This window comes from Podarcis gaigeae (assembly GCF_964106915.1).
Source record: "Podarcis gaigeae genome assembly, chromosome: 3".
NCBI classification, from domain to species: domain Eukaryota; kingdom Metazoa; phylum Chordata; class Lepidosauria; order Squamata; family Lacertidae; genus Podarcis; species Podarcis gaigeae.
In genome coordinates this window covers 84122087-84140599 of record NC_139680.1, presented here as the reverse complement: position 1 = coordinate 84140599, position 18513 = coordinate 84122087, and the positions used below count along the sequence as shown (strand labels likewise).

At 45.7% G+C, this 18513-nt stretch overlaps 1 protein-coding gene across 2 annotated transcripts; it reads left to right on the top strand.

Moving 5' to 3' along the window:
• Positions 1–283: 283 nt before the first annotated feature.
• On the top strand, positions 284–17674 carry SLC35B2 (solute carrier family 35 member B2). Of its 2 annotated transcripts, XM_083732467.1 has the most exons (5): positions 284–627; positions 843–1733; positions 11753–11946; positions 13619–13779; positions 15275–17674. In XM_083732467.1, exons 2-5 carry the CDS (start codon positions 1186–1188, stop codon positions 16208–16210), a joined length of 1839 nt encoding a protein of 612 aa, XP_083588593.1. In that variant the 5' UTR covers positions 284–627; positions 843–1185; the 3' UTR covers positions 16211–17674. The 2 variants fall into 2 exon arrangements, with proteins under 2 accessions (XP_083588593.1, XP_083588594.1); XM_083732468.1 differs by lacking the exons at positions 284–627; positions 843–1733 and adding an exon at positions 10962–11146.
• Positions 17675–18513: the final 839 nt, after the last annotated feature.

The following is an 18513-nucleotide window of genomic DNA, read 5'->3' as shown; positions in this document are numbered from 1 at the left end:
CTCTGCTTAAAGACCTCCAAAGAAGGAGACTCCACCACACTCCTTGGCAGCAAATTCCACTGTCGAGACCTCAGACCTCACCCTCAGACCTTGTGGGGGGGCCAGACTATATTTTGAAAAAAGAAAGAAAAAAATGAATTCCTATGCCCCACAAATACCCCAGAGATGCATTTTAAATAAAAGGACACATTCTACTCATGATCCTGGTGTTATCAGCATCACGCTCTAAGCAGCTGAGCTAATAGGTATCCTAGTTTGATGTAAGCCAGGGTATGTATGCAATGTGCTACTGCAAAAAGCTTCCCTCAATAGCCCAGCATGCATGCTATTGTAATTAGATGCCATAAATCACACATCATCCCCCTCAAGATATTTTAAATACTTTTGGTATTTGGAAACTCTTAGTTCATCCTAAGGCAGGCAGTTTTGTTACCTAGAATGGGTATATGGGGCAAGGGAGCACCATCATCAGGTTCAAATATGTACTGTATCTGTTTTTCCACATAGCTGGCAGGGAAGGTGACAGGTGAACTCAAGAGAAGCCAATTGTTTCCTTCACTTTTGGGTTTGTGCCAGTTGGGTAACTTGTTCTCTAGTAGTTCAACTCTCCAACTAGCCTCAGGCAGCGTAATAATAATAATAATAATAATTTTTTATTTATACCCCGCCCTCCCCAGCCTAGGCCGGGCTCAGAGCGGCTTACAAGCAATAATAAAAACAAGATGAATGATTACAAACTTAAAAACAAAAATAAAACACAACAATTAAAATAATGGAACATTAAAATATTAAAATGTAGCCTCATCGCAGGAGGAGAAGGAAAAGAAGGGGGAAAAAGAGAGGGGGGGGGAGGGAGGGAATGATGCAGTCTCAGAAGGCCACAAGTTACCCACAACTGTCACCCCAAGTTTTGTTGTTGGACCCTGATACTGGCAAATGTAGCAGCTGAGAGTATGAAGGCATCTGAGTTTTTTCTGGTTGAAAAACCTGAGGAAAAAAGTAACTATTTGAAAAACATAGAAGTGTCCTTTTAAAAAAATCGGGAAGTAAGAGTGGAGGAATGCCATGCTTCATTGACTGTTAATCTAGAGATGAAGCACGCAGACTGCCTGAAGAACAGTGCTTCCGGTCATATACAGAGAGCAAATCCTGTGGCTTGGAGACGTGTGACTGAAACCGTAGTGAATGAGGCTTTTTATGGGTGGCTTCCACGTTCACTTGCTTTTCCACAGGGCATTTTCCTGTCCGAAAGGAGCCCACAGCTCTCCGCAGGAGGGTATATTTGCTAGTGAAAAGAGAATAATTCCTGAAATTGAAGTTCTTCCTTTCACCTCACGTGGCTCCTCAGGGTGGAGGGGAAGCCCTTCGCACCTTTTTGCAAACTTCACGGTCGCTCTTCCAAGAAACCTTGCCCTCCAGATTCTGGGCCGGCGGCCTAGCTCTCAAACGGATTTAAGAGTCCTTTTCGCCTGTCGCCGGCTTCCTCCCCTTAGTCAAACATGGGCGGGAACTTGTAGGCTTCTCCCCTTCTTCGGAAGGGAATCCATTGCCACGCGGAGACGGGGCCTCCAGACCGGCAGGCGGCGCTGTGGGAGCCCCGGAGTCCCTGCTCGGCTGGGGCGAGCGGCCGGTTCCTGGCCCTGTGGTGCCGGGAGGGAGGCGCGGCCGGGCTCGGAGCAGCGAAGTGGCGGGGGAGCGGAGCGCACCGGCCCGGCCGGCATCATGGGCCGCAGGTGGGCTAACCCCGGAGCGCGGGGCGGGGGGCAGAGGCTTCCGGGACGGGGGACGCTTCTCTGCGCCGGGGATGAGGCGGCCGTCCCCTCCCGCGCTGGCGGGCCCGCGACCAGCGGGGGGAAGACGGGAGGCGCCTACCGGCATCTTCGGGGGCTCCGGGCTGGGGCGGGGAGGATGCTGTGGGTCAGGCGGGAGAGATGCATGGAGGAGCGGGCAGAAGAGCCCCTCGCTAGTCTTGGGTGCCTCCGGAGGAAACGGGAATCAAAGATGGGGCTGGGTCTCGGGAAGAGCTCGGTTTCCCCTTCCAATCTCTCGGAAAGGCGGATTTGTCTCGCTTCCCTCGTCCGGGTTCAGCCGGAGACCGAGGAGTCGGATAGAAATGAAATCTGGGGGGAGGGGGGGATCCAGAAAGACTCGATATACAGTACGATCTGATCCTGGGTTTGAAGCAGCTGTGGGAGGTTATAAATGCCTGTTATGTTTCCAGGTGGAAGTCTTTATCCCTTTACTACGGGAGTTAGTCCCATTTATATCAATGGGATTTTTTACTTCTTAGTAGCAAAGTACCTTTTTTCCTGGATCGGCCTCAGTACAACCCTGCGAGGCAGGCCAGTGCTAGCTCCACCCGCTGAGCAACTTGACTTTGAAATCATCATTTATCCAAGGCCACAGTTGGTTTCATGTTGACATCGAATTGGTATCAAGGTTGCCTTAGTAGCCTAGTAGATTACATAGAGGCATTGGGCTTCAATCTATACCTACTTAACTGGGTGTCTTTTAAAACTAAGGCTCCAGTCCAACTCTGCTTACCAGGAAATTTGATGCTTCATACGATGCAGTAAGTGAAAATCATTGTGTGGACAATTTCATAGCTTTAATCTGAAGTAACTCACGGGCTCTATATTTTAATGGCATGTATCCAATTTTAATGCAAGTCAATAATTCTTTAATGCTTTTTTTTTTACCTTGCTATAACCACAGTAAATGGTAAGGATGCTTGTCCTCACTTCGCTTTCTTCATTCACACTTAACAGGTAGAATGGGAATTCTATTCGCAGTGGCAGTTTTGTGTAAGGAATTTATGGTGGGAGTTGTTTGAGGATTATGACGCTAGAGTAACAGGATGTGATCATTTATGTGGGAATAGTAGTCAGTATAGTTAAGAATCCAGATTTAAAGTGTAAGGGAAGCATTTTGCTCTGTTTGTATCAGCTTGAGTGTGCAAATGGTAAGTGCATCTGAAATAACTAAAAAATTCAAAGCTCAAAGGTGACAATTTCATTAGTACTTATAACACATCTTATGAAGTTATCCACTGCAGGGATGGGGAACCCATGACCTTCAAGGTGGTTCTGGGCTATAACTCCCATCATCCATTACCATTGCCTGGAAGCTGGAGTCCAGTGATACCTAGGGGGCCACAGTCTCTCCATCCTTGCTCTACAGAGTGCCACTTTATGAAGGCCAGTCAGTTCGTAAAGGGATTTGACAGACCACAGAATCAGTTGTCTCATCAACTGAAAAAGGAGCCTACTTCAGCCACTGCCATGCTTATTCACAAATGAAACTCTTTGTACCTCTCCTCTGTTTAGAATGGATAGGAGGGTCAACTCCTAGTATCTAGTGAAACATGAGCATGTTTAAGAGAGCAAGTTCAATTACTAAGAAGCTGCGCCAGTGTAAACAAGGATGGAGCACAAAGAACAAACAGTCTCTCCTGCATTCTGGATTTATGAGGATTTATATACTGTACTGAGACCCTTCACAGGCACCATAGCAGGTATTGGCAGGCACACTGGCACCCGTGGGCACAGTGTTGCTGACTGATGTTAAAGGTCAGTATCAGCATCTTGAATTGGAAACAGATTAACAGTTTCCTTAATTTGCTGACGGGTTCTTGCTGCAGTTTGTAAACACATGGAGCTATCAGGTGGTTGGCTGTACAAATATACAATAAAAAATTAAAAACATTCAAAACTGAAGTTGGGGGGGGGGGAATCTGCCAAAGCTTAGCTAAACAAAAATATTACCTCTTTTCCTTAAAAAAAATGTGGCGCTGCACAGGCTTAGGCAGGTGTCTTTTAGGATAAATTACTTCAAGTAGATGTTCTTCCTAAGAACAATCTTGCTCCTAATCACAGTCATAGTTCTCTGTGCTCTGGTCCATGGAGTCACGAAGAGTCGGACACAACTAAACGACTAAACAACAACAACCCCAGTCAGTTTTATGGAATATGGAGCAGAGCTACACCTAAAAATCTTGAGTAAAAAAGGCTTGTGGAGGACACAAGCTACATAGGATCTGTTCAGTTATCACATTCAGTTTGAATTGTGCCCAGAACCTGATAATCAGTATTGCAGAACGCAGCTGGCGTATGCTCTCAATCTTTGACTCCAATTAGATCACAGACTTTTGCATTTTGTACAAGCTGACATTTCCAGTCTTAAAAGGCAGCCTCACTTGTAGTTTATTTGTAGTAGTCAAACTTCTGAGTTTAAAAAATACACAAATGATGGTTGCTAGGGCCTTGTTTTCCAGGAAGGGATGCAGTTCACATATTGGTTATTAATGAAAAAAGTCTCTGGCCAAAGCTTAGAGCAGCCATGTGCAAAAGAGACGACAGCTCTTATACTTTTAATAGTTGTGGAGTAGGGAATCCCAGAAGGAGTGGCTTGACACCTGACATTTCCTCTTCTGCACACTAGTAATGTTGCAGGTGTCCTGTCCTCTTTTTGAGCTGGACCACAAATGTGCACCTATCAGCAAAGCCAGGTCCAGGAGTACTCCCACTCTGAATATTTGTTCTTTGAGGGACATTGAGACACCATCCAAAAACACATCCCCAAATCACATGGCCCACTTGCTATAATCACCTTGTCTGGATTCACCTTGTAATGGGTGAATCTTTGCTAAAATAGCCTCTAAGTACGGGTGTAAACACTAAGACCATTGCTATTAGATTAGGTAGAAATGAAAGATAGCGCTGTGTTGTCAATTTAGAGATGATACCACACTCCAAATCTGCAGGTAATCCCAATGTTTCATTGAATATTAAATAGATTCCCACAAAAAAACTTCAAGTAGCAAATGAAAATCTCCCCATCGCCATTCTCTGATATTGTCATATTGAAAGAAAAAGCCACCAAAGGGCAATAACAATTTGTATTTCTTCCACTCTGCTTAACTGGTCCAACAGTACTTCATGGCCAGTAGTTTAAAATGCCCTGAAACTAGGGTGCCTTTTGTTGTTGTTGTAAATTTCATTTTAGTGGGTGAATCATTAACAGTTTGATATGCTAAAGAAGTTTAGTTAGTTGTAGGCAAGCCTAGAAATCCAGCCTTCATTGTAATTATGACATCCCTTCAGCTCCCAGAGTTCTAAGCTGACAACTGCCCAAACAACCTCTCCCTGTGGATCTTTTTGCACCAGGATCCTTACCCTGGCTGCTCTACATAGCAAGTAGCCCTGTGAGTTTCTCTGAGGCTTGCAAATAGTGCTTTCTGAGCTCTGGATTTCTTGGGATCCAGTAGAAATATTTAGAATATGTTTAAACAATGAAAAGTGTCTATTATCTAAATCAGTCACTATTCAGGGGCATTTTACATTATAATATGAAATAAGAATAATAAACTATTTGGGGGCATTTATATGTGGTTAAATTCCAGTTCATGGTTCATAAGCGAGCTTCAGTGTCTTGTGGTGACGCTGCCCAGAAGTGTGCTGCTCTGCAAATTTAATGATTGCTTGACAGGCAAGTGTGACTTGTTTGTTCTCCTAGTGAACTCCGAAGACTAGCTGATCAGCAGCCTCTGCTATTCTTGCTTCTGTGTTCTGGGAAGCCCTTAGGCTAGAGATGCCAGTCATAGGAAGAGCTTTATTTTTCATAACATTTTCTTGTCGCTGTGGCTGAGATTTGCCTTTAGCTTTCCTTTGGTTTTCAAATTGTTTTTATTATTTGCTGGTTAAGAGAGCTAACAAATACCAGCTTGTAATTTTCTAACTGTTAGATCAGCAGTGTCAAGTAGTGATTGCCTCCTGGTAACTAGGATTGACTGATAAGTGTCAGAAATGTGATTCAGCACCATGTACTAGGCTCTTGAATGCTTTACTTCTGGCCCTTGAACGCAGAAGAGAGAGCAAGAATGAGATGCTGCACTAAATTTTTTTGTTGTCTGCATGCACATCACTATACCACCTGCAGAGACCAAATACTTAGAAGTGGGAGCCCTCAAGCGAGACATAAGCTGTGGGTGGGAGCTGGTCCCTAAAGTTTCCTCTGCAGGGGAAAAAAACCATGCACAGTGAATGTCCCTCACCCTGGAATCAGGAGCTCCTGGGTCCAAGGCAAGCATTGGCAGTTATGTTAAGGGAGGTGAATGCCTGCCTCCTCAAGCTTGATTTGAAAGCTGATTAATAGTGTAATGCAATATGTGCAATATTCCCCTGGTTCCACGCTTACACTCACTAAAGCAAATTTCAATCCATGCACTTTATTTACTGTATTGGTCTGAATATAAGCCGCACCTTTAAAATTCAAGGCTTATTTGCGGGTGCAGCCCGCCTCCTGGCACTATTGCCCTGAACAGGGGACAGGGGCTCGGTTCTGAGCATGCGCGCCTGCCTCCCAGCACTTCCTCCTCAAGCCACCACCGCCCCCCCTGCCCCCCATTCAGGGCGGTAGTGCTGGGAGCTGGGCACACAGCACCCGGTTCCGAATATAGGATGCACTTTAAGTTTTCACAGTCAGAATTTGGGGGAAAAAAGTGTGGCTTATATTCGAGCTAATATGGTATACGTGTGGAACAAAAGAACATTGGAAGCTGCCCTATACCAAGTCGGATCATTTTCCTATCTAGCTCAGTATTGTCTACACTGACTGGCAGTGGCTCTTCAGAATTTCAGATGGCACATTTCTCCTGTCCTACCTGGAGATGCTGAGCAGCAGGTTCTCTGAGCTATGGCCTTTCCTCTATATAGGTTGGCCGTAAATGTGCCCTTTTGCCACTCCCTAACCACCCTAATTGTGAGACAGTATGTCATAGAAGCCTAATAGATGCAAATACTTGCCAAGTAATTCTGACTGTGGATCCAAAGAAGGGAGGAATCTCTTAAGGCCTACAGAACTGCAGCTGCAGGAGAAATGCAGTTGTAAGGTGAAGGGCATTTGCTCCCACGATCTTTTTGTGCTCCACTTTCTTGCGGCTTTCTTGTCACTAGCATCAAGAACGGAGGTCTATGGGGATTTGTACTCCTGCTTCAGAACCATCTTGCCGGAGGAACTGAAATGGAAAGGTCTGCCAAAGAGGGCTTTGTCCCAGACCGCTCTTGCCCTAGTAGAGAGCCGCCTATCCGTGGGGGTGGGGTGTGTGTCAAAAGCACGTCTGTCCAGTGTGAAAGGGAACAGTAGAGGTATATATGAGCTCCGACTTCCTGGTTTCTTTGTGGGTTTGAAGCTATGAAAGCTTCTTTCATTCCTAGCGCTGGTGCTGGTTTTGCTTGCCTGGCAGAAGTGAGAGCTCACCTGTAACACTAGCTGCCTTGTCTGAAGCTGGGAGGGAGAAACACAGGGTGGAAGTGCCTCACAGGCAGTGCCAGATTTACATATAAGCTAAACAAGCTATAGCTTAGGGCCCCAAGAAAATTTAAAGGGAAAAAACCCTGGATGTAGATTTCCAAAATATAAGATAAAAAACAAATAAAATAAAACCTACGGTACATACAGTTAGAGCTTAATATTTATTTTAACGGTGTTTCCGTGTGCAGCTCTGGCTTGCCAGAGCAGCTTCGTCATGCTGGCCACATGACCTGGAAGTGTCTGCGGACAGCGCTGGCCCCCGGCCTCTTAAGTGAGATGGGCGCACAACCCTAGAGTCTGTCAAGACTGGCCCGTGCGGACAGGGGTACCTTGACCTTGACCTTGAATGTTTATTTTACTTCTTAATTGTATTTCAGATCAACAATTACTTTGACAAAATACATATTTTTTATGTGCAAATGGTTTTAGATACCTATTAGGTCCATAAATTACCATATAGCATATATTCAACACAAAAAACAGCGACGATTTGTTGTTGACAAAGGACAGCTGGACAAATAAAGGGCTCCCATTACCTTCAGTAGCCTAGGGCCTCATCAGTCCTAAATCTGGCCCTGCTCACGGGCCAGGGAGCTGTGAACCAAAGCAGGAAAGAGAACTGTTGCTTGGCTGGTTTATTCCTTTTTCTCTGGGAGCCAGTAATACCAGCACTCCTGCCCTGGCCCAAAGCAGTTGAATTAAGCCAGGCTGAAATTGATTTAAACCAGTTTCCCTCTAAGTGGCTAATCACACAGGGAGGTGCCCATGCAGTTGGGGATACCAGGACCAGTGATATATTTAGGGATTATGACTTACTTGGGAGTGAAATAGGCAAATCAAACATAAGCAATCTCTTGCCTCCTTGCTGAAAAGTCTACGGCCTGAGAGTCCTGACCACACAAGGGAATAGTATTTTCAAAAGCTAGTACTGTGTGATAAATTCTCCATAAAATTATTTAAAATGCCTGCTGATTTTCTTCTTCTTCAGTGATCAGGTGCGTGAAGGTCAATAAAGAAGGATATTGTCTGAGTTCAGCTGGGTGGGAGGGGAATCCACAGAATGCATGGCTCCTGGTGATGTGTCTGAGCCATGAGGGATCACTAACAGAGACTCCGGGTTTGGCATCAAATGGTCCTTAAGTTAACCTGGACAAAAGTTGTCCAGGAACCCTGAATGTGCCCTAGTAGTATGTGGACAGCTAGTGCAACCATTAAGCACTGGGGTGATGTGCTGTGGTAATATGACCCCACCAACCATCTAACTGCAACATTTTGTGCCAGCTGACAGGGGGCATTGCAATAATTGAGTCTTGTGGTTACCAATGAATGAATCATCATAGCCAGGCTGTCCTTGTCCAAAAATGGCTGTAGTTTTTTACATTTATCTGGAAACCACCAGAGTATAATATATTCATGGCTTGGGGGAAAAAAAGATATTTGAAATTCCTGGGTGCCTGGACTACAGTTTTATGCAACAAGGTGTGGAAATTTTTCTAACAATTATTTATGTAATTTGGGTAGTGCTTGCCACAGCATGAACAAACGATGCAAGAGGCCAATGCTTTGAAACTGACCTCAGAGGGCTGTTTCAGAGCCTCATTGAACTTACTCAAAACCGGTTTTCTGTGGTTTCATATCTTGCAAAAGATCTTGCGCTGGCACATGCCTGTCCAAGGCAGTTGGTGGGTAGAAAGAGAGAGGATGAGGAAACAGTTAACAGAATTATTCAAAGTGGGTTCCTCAGCTGTTGTTGGACCACGACTCCCATCATCCCTAGCTAGCAGAACCAGTGGTCAGAGGTGATGGGGGTTATAGTCCAACAACAGCTGAGGACTTCAGTTTGAGAAACTCTGAGTTAGAGGGTTGAAGTTGTCAGCAAGAGGATATTAATTCTGCCTTGGAAGCTTTATTAGATATGAGTAACGGTTCAACTTTTCATTAGGCTGGAATCCTATGGAAGGAAGCTCGGCACAACATATTGAGACTTGCTTCTGAATAAGCATGCATCTATGATAGCTGTGATTCCATGGTGTCCAGAAAAACGTGGCACAAGTGAAGAATTTACTATTCTGCCTTCAGCTGGAGATGGAAGGACTAGCCTTAGGGCAGTATGCTTCTCACACGGTGAAGGGAAGAATAAGGATGCATGTGCTCGCTGCATCACATCACAGTGCTGGTCCCTGTCACCTTTCACATGTTGGAGCGCAGACATCTGCAGCAGGGAACCTGCTGCCTTTGTGCAAGTTTGACGTCTACATTGGTGGCTGCGGCTCCTCGCTGCAGACCTTTGCCCTCTGAGAAATGTTGAGCTGTGGGGGTGGTGGCTCAGCAGAGCTATTGTGCTTGACCCCACTCTTCCTCACACGATTCTAACCATGTGAGGTAAATTAACAAACAGGGCTTCTGTCTCTCACAGTTGCAGGGGTACAACGTAGAAAAGTGTCAGCGATGCCTTTGAGGCTCGGGAATCATGGTGGCAGTGGCGGGGGGAGGAGGGACTGCATAAGAACAGAAGAAGAGCCTCCTGGATCAGGCCAATGGCCCATCTAGTCCAGCCAGATGCCTGTGGGAAACCAGCAAGCAGGATTCGAGCAGAAGGATTCCAGCAAGTAGTTCTGAGGAACATTACTTCCTGCCTGCATGGAGGCAGAGCATAGCCATCATGGCTTGCAGCCACCGATAGTCTTCTTCGTGCCTTCTGATAGCGAAAGGGTGCTCTCTCTGCATAGCTTCTTGTTTGTAACAGATATTCTCCCTTGATCTTGCTACCTGTTCTTCCTAGTTTCTCTGCCCACCTCTAGCTCGTCATCTTGTTTCGGAAAACAACGCTCACTCCAAATGTGCATAACTTGAGTTTGACAGATTCAGGGACGCTGGCTAAAAGGCCAGTTGAGACCCTGTGGGTTTCGAAGACACAAGATTTACCCACACTGGAGGAATGGCACACGCAGTTGATGGACTACATGGAACTGGCCGAAATGACTGGCAGAATCCGAGACTTGGGAGAAGAAACAATCGAGGAGGACTGGAAAAAAATTAAGGACTATCTGGAAAAACACTATAAGTTGTATGAATGTTAAAAAAATGCACCTTTTAGGAAACTCTAGCTTCAGTAATGTTAAACTAAAGAAATGGAAATTAAGGCACAGGAAGTCTGAGATAGAATAAGGAAATAACTTTATTGTGTTTAAATGAAAATGTATATGATTCGGGTTATAATACATTTGAAATTGGGTAACATGATAAAACGAAGGATACAATAAGTAATGAAATAAGTTAACAAATTGCTGATGTTATGTTCACAGAGAATGCAGGGTTGGGAGGATGTGGGGAAGTCCAGTAGATTTGGAAAAAAGAACAAGAAAATTTGTAATCTTCTTATTTTACTTTTATAACATGCTCTTTATTCTTTTTTCTGTATTTTACAAACTTAATAAAAAATATTATTTTTTTTAAAAAAAGAGACCCTGTGGGTTTCTTTGCCGCTAACGGGATGAAAAGGGGCTTGACAGCACAGTCATTAATCTGCCTCCTCTTTTGGAGTGTTATCTCTTTGTGGCGCAACTGCACTGTGGCTACTCCAGGGAGACATTAGCCCCTTCTCTCACGTGTCTGTGGTGAATTTCTGCACAACTACATAGCTGCTCATTGGCTCTCGCCCTGAAGTCTGAAAATACGTGTGATTCCTCTGTCATAGATTTGAGTGAGCAGCTCAGTTGTCTGCTTCCCATGCTGCGTAAGAATATAGTTTTTAATAGGCTTGTTCTGTGACATATCTGGGAGTTATGTGCTGCCCTATTCCAAGGACACTCCTGCCCCATAGAATGTCTGGATGGTGAGTACCAACGGAGCCCTCAGCCACTACACTTATTTGCTTTGTAGGAAGGTCACTCTGACTTTGCTGCTCAGGGGACACCAGGATCCGCCTGTTCCAAGATCTGTGTTTGTGCATGTTAATGTGCACAGCTTGCCTGAGATCCCAAAAGGAGGGTGTTTAGAGTGTTCTCTGTTTGCCTGTGTCTGTTGCATCCCAGCCTTACTGTTTTATTTCATTTCTTTTATCTCTCTCCCTAACTCCAAGGAAGGGTGTTTGAAAAGACCAAAGATCTGACAAATGGGAGCTCTCACAGGCCTCTGTCCTTGGTGTTGTGCCAGATTAAGTGAAAGGCAATAGTTCCGCAGACAGGCATAGGGATTGCATGTGCAGAATTTCTTCACACAGCTTTGAAGCTGCAAGCACGTCTGCAGCATTTGCTGTGAGAATCCTGCACAAGACAGATGTAGCTGCTTGGTTTCTGGGGTTCTTGGTTTTGCCTGTTGCTAGAGGAAGGGGGGGCAGGAATCTTGAATGCTTCCCATGTGTGATGAGAGTTGCCTGTATAAACTTTTCACCGGATCCAGGGATTCCCTTTGGCTTACGGCCTGCTCTTTTTCTTGGCAGGTTCTGCCTGGCTCTTGTGCTGGCTGCTCTCCCCATAGTGACTGCGAATGAAGAGGTACCTGCTGTCCACCAGGACTCCTGGGGAGACTTCTGGCTGTTTCGCTTTTTGGTCAATGCCGCAGGCTATGCAAGTATTGTGGTTCCAGGCTTCTTGCTTATACAATACTACAAGAGGAAAAATTACCTTGAAACAGGTAAGTGGTAGGAATATGCACACAGAGTAGTTTCAGATAGCTCTTTCTGAGCCCATCGTATCTTCTGCAGCCCCTCAGCTGTGCTATCCTGGACTTGAAACTGCCCCAGAGTGCAATCATTGTCGACTTCTAAGTGCGCAATCAGTATGTTCACTCAGTGTTAGAAACTCAGATATATAAGCTAGGTGTCAAATGGCTCCTTAAAGCAGGGTTGCAGTCGCCAAAACGGAATGCCTTGTTGCCATTTTGGGGCCTGATGGCTCAAAAGTTGTATTTATTTATAAATTTATTTAGTTTTTCAAATTTTGAAATTTACAAACAATTGTCAAACAACCCAAATAAAAAGAGAATTCCATAGATTCCCCTGGACTGCCCTCTTCCCCTTTGTGGGTGCTTAGTTAACTTTTTTTCTTCTGCATCTTCTCTGTTAATCCAAATCTATTAAATCTCCATTTGAACCATAATTCAATGTTAAATTACAAGTATTATTCCAATTCTACTCATAATTTTGTTTACAATGATTTTTAAGGTAAATTATATATTTCCCCTTTCCTTATTAAAGTTTTGGTCTTCCTGATTCTTCTTGCCATTTCGGCATAGTCCTTCAACTTATTCTGCCATTCTTCTCTGGGCTAGTAGCATCCGAGCAGCAGTAGTCGCGTACATTAATAGTCTTTTCTGGTCCGTTGATATTTTGGTGCCTAGAATTCCTAGAAGAAAAGCTTTGGGGGTTTTTAATAAAAAGTTACTTTAAAGATTTTTTTTCCGGTTCATTATATATAATCTCCCAGAATTCTTTTACTAATTTACAAGTCCACCACATATGATAAAAGGTGCCTTCTTTTTATTTACATTTACATTTCAATGCAACTTTCTGGTTCCTGAAATTCATTCTGATTGTGCAGATAAAATATAATGGATAGAATTCTACGGGGTATGTTGCTAGTGTGTGAAAACAGTCATGATACAAGGATTCCCAGGCAGATGTACCTCCAGGTGGCAGAGACGTCAGGTTCCATCCTGGTGCCCGGCCATCTTCACTTGGTCGCAAGTGGCCGATAGCCGGGTGCAAAATGTGCCTGACACCGGGCGAATTTCAAACACTGTGTCCACTCCATCAGTGTTATCATGCTAGCAAGCACAGAATCTGTAGCCATTACCTGTTGAGGAAATTGGGAGATTTGCAAGGAATAGCCATGGCAATGTGGGTATAAGATCTGCATCACTATCTCTCTGATTTTCTGCAGCTCAGTAAGTCTGTCTTCTCTTAGCTGGGGGCAAGCACTGTGAGCAGAGTAGAGTAGGACTGGCCTAGAGAAGAGGCAAGTAAATCTGTTTGGAAGTGCCATCAGGAAACCACATATGGTGGTGCTATGTCTCCGAGAACCAGTATCTGGGAATCGCAAGTGAAAAGAATGCTGCTGCTCTCAAGCCCTGCTTGCAGCCATTCTTTCCACAGGCAACTGGTTGGCCACTGTGAGAACAAGATGCGGGACTGTGGCGGGCCTTTGGCCTAATCCAGCAGGGCTCTTCTTAGTTCTTATGTGGTGGTGATTGTGGGGACAACATTGGCAGCTGTAATGTGTGTGGCTTCCCTTCCTCCCTCCCCCATGCCCCCAACTGGTGTGATTCAGTCTTGTGGCTAATGTGTTTTTGCTCCTTTCCCTCTTAGGCCGTGGTATTTGCTTTCCAGTTATCAAATCATGTGTCTTTGGCAACGAAGCCAAATCTGTACACCAGGACGATACCTTGCTAGCAGCTCGGAATGAGACCGTCGAGTCCTCCACAGCCCGGCAGTTCTTTAAGCTGCTGTTTTGTGCAACAGGCCTGCAGGTAAAGAACTGAGAGCTAGTACTCCACTTTGATTTGGCTTGTCTAGGGTGGTGATTGGGAGCTTCTCGTTTAGAGGTAGCATTACACCGAGAGTATGATTGGCTCAAAGGTTAGTTCACAGCTGAGCAAAGTTTCCAAGCAAGGTTAAAATATCCCACCCATTGCACTGGCTTTATGTGTACTGGGACATATGCAGCCTTCCTGACCTATAACTTCCATTAAGCAATGCTACAATCTCAGTTCTCATGAGACTTGCAGGTGGTCATTAAATTGGAACCTGGGCTCATTTGGGAGGAAGGGTGTGATATAAATTTAACAAAATAATAACTAAAACCTAGATGATGCTTTCAGAATTGCATGGTTTGTACCCTTCATGCAATAATGAGGTCAGAATATCACCCAGTTATTTTTGAACTGGAGTAAGAACATGGGTTCAGTTAGGGAATTTCTGTTATTTTAGAAAGATAAAAACTTCTGCTCAGTCGGTATCAGGTGGATTAGAATTTTGTTTGTCTTATCTCACTCATTCTGCGGAAGATAGATAAGAGGCGTTTTGTAGTTAGTTTGGCTTTTTGAGCAACTGTAAGTCCAAAATAACGATGAGCTGCAGGCCCTAGAGGGACATAGTTTAGCAAGTGCAGAACTTTATTTGGCATTCTTGGGTTATGCCCATAGCTACCCATAAAAGAAATACATAAGAAATGCTGCATGTCCTTGAATGACATTGAAAGACAGAGAGAGAGAGAGAGAAGGAAATTTTCTTAATGCACTGAACTAATGTGGATTTAGTTATGTACCAAGCCTGCAGAATGGCCATAGGCAAGTCAAGTAATCACTTTGATTCAGATCATTCCAAATTTACAGGACATAAGTAATGATACTTTTCGTATTACTGAGGTGAGGGTGTTGGGATTACTGCTTCTGCATTTACAAGGAACGGAGAAAACAAAGAAGGAAAACGGTTGATTCTGCAGGCCTGATGGGACACTAAAAGCTGCTGCCTGCAGAAGCAGGTGCTCTGTGGCAGCTGCTGTCCAGCTATGTACTTTTTTCAGTGCCTGAAACATGTAATCCTGTATAGCATCATGGTCATTTCATAAAACATAAACCAGATGGTGTTCAGATTGTTTGCGCTGATAGGAAATGCCAAGGCAAACATTGCATCTTGTGGCTCAGCTAGCATTTTATTGCTGTAATTTTTGTAGGTGGTGTCTTAACATAGCCCAGCATAGAAAATAGTCTCTGTGGGATGAAGTGCAATACCGATCTGGTTAGATCCTGCTTGGGAGTGGAAAGAGAATCTCAATCAGATCTGGCCCTCAGCGTCCTGTTGCGTAGGTTGACAGTATAGGAAAAGTGGGCGTCTTTATGAGCCGCTTGGGTCAGCGGCATCCAGAGTGTCATGCTTCCTGCTTGCCCGATTCTCCAAGATGCTATCTTACTGTTTGTTGTGGCAGTTGCCCTCCACTCCCCCTCTCTTCCTCTTCCTTTGCAGATCTCTTACCTGACATGGGGTGTCCTCCAGGAGAGGGTGATGACCCGAACGTACGGCGCAACAGAGTCCGACCCTGGCGAGAAGTTCAAGGATTCTCAGTTCCTGGTCTTCATGAACCGGATCCTAGCGTGCACCGTGGCCGGCCTCTACTGCGCCCTGATCAAGCAACCCCGTCACGGCGCTCCCATGTACAAGTATTCCTTCGCCTCCCTCTCCAACATCCTCAGCAGCTGGTGCCAGTATGAGGCCCTCAAGTACATCAGCTTCCCCACGCAGGTGTTGGCCAAAGCCTCCAAGGTGATTCCGGTCATGCTGATGGGCAAGCTGGTCTCCCGCAAGAGCTACGAGTACTGGGAGTACCTGACAGCAGCCCTCATCTCGGTCGGAGTCAGCATGTTCCTGCTCTCCAGCTCCCACGACAAGCACCTCTCCACGGTCACCACCTTCTCCGGCGTGGTCCTCCTGGCAGGCTACATTGTCTTTGACAGCTTCACGTCCAACTGGCAGGACGCCCTCTTCACCTACAAGATGTCCTCGGTGCAGATGATGTTTGGCGTCAACGTCTTCTCGTGCCTCTTCACGGTGGGCTCGCTGCTGGAGCAGGGCGCCCTGCTGGAGTCGGTGCGCTTCATGGCCCGCCACTCGGAGTTTGCCGCCCACGCCGTGCTGCTGTCGGTCTGCTCAGCCTTCGGGCAGCTCTTCATCTTCTACACCATCAACCAGTTTGGAGCCGCCGTCTTCACCATCATCATGACTTTGCGGCAAGCCTTTGCCATCCTCCTGTCGTGTCTCATCTACGGCCACGCGGTCACCGTGGTGGGCGGGCTGGGAGTGGCGGTGGTCTTCACAGCGCTCTTTCTCCGCGTCTACGCCCGCAGCCGCATGAAGAAGCGGGCAAAGAAAGTGCCCGTCGAGGGCACCGTGCAGAAGGTTTAGGGGCCACCGGGCAAGCAACACGCCCTGAGGTCCTCCCCGCCCCCAAGCACTTGCTGAATCTCTCTCTCGTCTCACGAACCCAGCAAAGAGCTGGTCAATTTGGGAAACGTCAGTTCCCATCCTCTACACCTCCCACCCCAGCTGATTCTTAAAACACTGCTGGGATTGGCTTGGAGGAAGCGAAGGGCAGCTTCCTCCTGTCCTAATGTCTGAGTATTTTAAGTCTGCTGAGGCTTTCTGCTGAAGGAGACTTGCAAGGGGCTCTTGAGACTCCTTTCCAAGATAAGGGTACAGGTGTCCCTAATGCCTGCCCTGACTGACAGCTTGTGGGGGAGAGAAGGCTAATTTATGATCAAGTCAAATTGGAGCTTGTTTTTGTTTTTGTTTTGCTACGGTTTGCCTTCTGCTCACCACCCTGGAGCTGCGTATAAGGGAATAGCAAGGCCAAGACTTTTACAGATTCCGTTAAAAAGAAAGAAAAGAGAACTACACCCTCAAAACTTCATGGTTGGAATGGAAAGCTGGCAGCTTCGACAGAAAACCAGTCCCGACTGTGGAGGTTTTGAACTTACCCTGCTGGGCAACGGCCTCTCTTAAATCACAGCCCTTTTGCTTTCTGGCTCAGTATACCCACCTGTACTTTTGCCCCACTGTCGGACCTTTCAGACGGTGCCCCCTTTGCCAGCGTCATTTGGGTTTTTGCTTAGTTTTTCTTTGACCATCCCCTCCTCTCACTGCCATGAACTACAGTCCCAGAACCCCTCGAGGCCACTCTTGGGGTGCTTTCTTTGGTTTTACTGTTGCTGCAAACTTAGAAAAGCACAAATATTGCCTTTTTGAAACACCTCTCTTCGGAACCAAGTTTCTTTGCTGCTCTAGGCAAGGTGGTGAGGGAGAGGGTATCCTCATAGTAAAAGAATGTGCACCCCAGTCCTTTTCTCCACCCCACCCGCCACTGATTTTTGCAAAGGTTGGTGGGAAAGACATGGTTCAAGCTGAGAGCCAGCCATACGGAAGCAGCCTGAGCCTGGGCTCGTGTGCTGCTTCCAGCAGGGCTGAGCTCTGGGCTCTGACCCTCTTGGGCCTTGCAGTCTTTTGTGCCATGTTCCCATTTTATTACGTGGCACGTAGGCCGTTCTGGAAGCTGCAAGATGTGGTGGGGGCACTGAACTGCACTGTATTGTCTAGCTCGCTGTGCCATTTTCATTTTTGAGCCAGGAGATAACAATTCTGACATGTACGGTGCAGGATAGTTTGGTGCCCAGAGGCTGGATCTTTTTACCCTTTTCTCCACATGCTCTCAAAACTGGGTGCGGGACTGGAGCTGTTGGCTCTGCCCTAAAAGTCTCGAGTTTTACCCATTAACCGTTTTGTTGCCAAGCTGACATTGGGCAGGGGAAACATTTTTTGGTACTCGACACACAACTGTTTTATTTTATTAAATTTAAACTATGCTGCAAATAAGTGGCCAGGACATGTTTTATAGCCTTTAAAGTGTGTCCAGGAGGGATAATCTAAAGGAGCTGCTGCTCCCTTGTGGGCCACCCCCCCCCTCCAAGTGCTGTTGGGGTGAAAACAAACGTCTCAAATCTCATCCAGTTGATTTATCCAGTATGGTTTAATCACATTAGCAAGTGGGTCGCTTTACATCTGATGTGCCAAATATGGATCTAAGTGGTAAAAATGGGAGTTCCATTACATTAAGCAGAAAGACGTTGCTGTATCTCTTGCCTTTTGAGCCAGGTGAACTTGATACTTTACCTTGTAGATGGGGAACAATTTTGGAGGCTTGAGATCAATTATTTGTGCAAAGCTAGTCATCTTTCCTTCTCTATCTTTGCTGCCACAAAAGTCTTCTCTCTCAAGTAGAAATACTGCTAAAAGTTGATTCCTGTGTCAGTTTAGTTTTAGTACTCCTTGCATGAGGATAGAGGTTTCTGGCAGGAAAAAACCATGTTATTTTAAATAGAGCCAAAACGAGGTAGCTGAAGTGCCATTCAGTCTCTGCAGTGATGACTGTTGTCCGTTGGGGCTCAAGACTAAGAGATCAACAGTAGGTGCAGCCAGAGCCAATGACAGGCAGAGTCAGAGCCTGACTGGTTATAAGACAGAAGGCAGGCATGTGGATACTAGGTGAGGGCTGACAAGTTATTGTGGAGCAGTGCTGCAATTGCTTTAATGGACCAGCCAGATTGAGTCTCTGGTAACAGACAAGTATGTGAAAAAATTGATATAAATACAAGTAAGGGGGAAGAGATGTCTTGTGACTGAAAAAGCCCCATTTGTTAATTTCCTCAAATGAG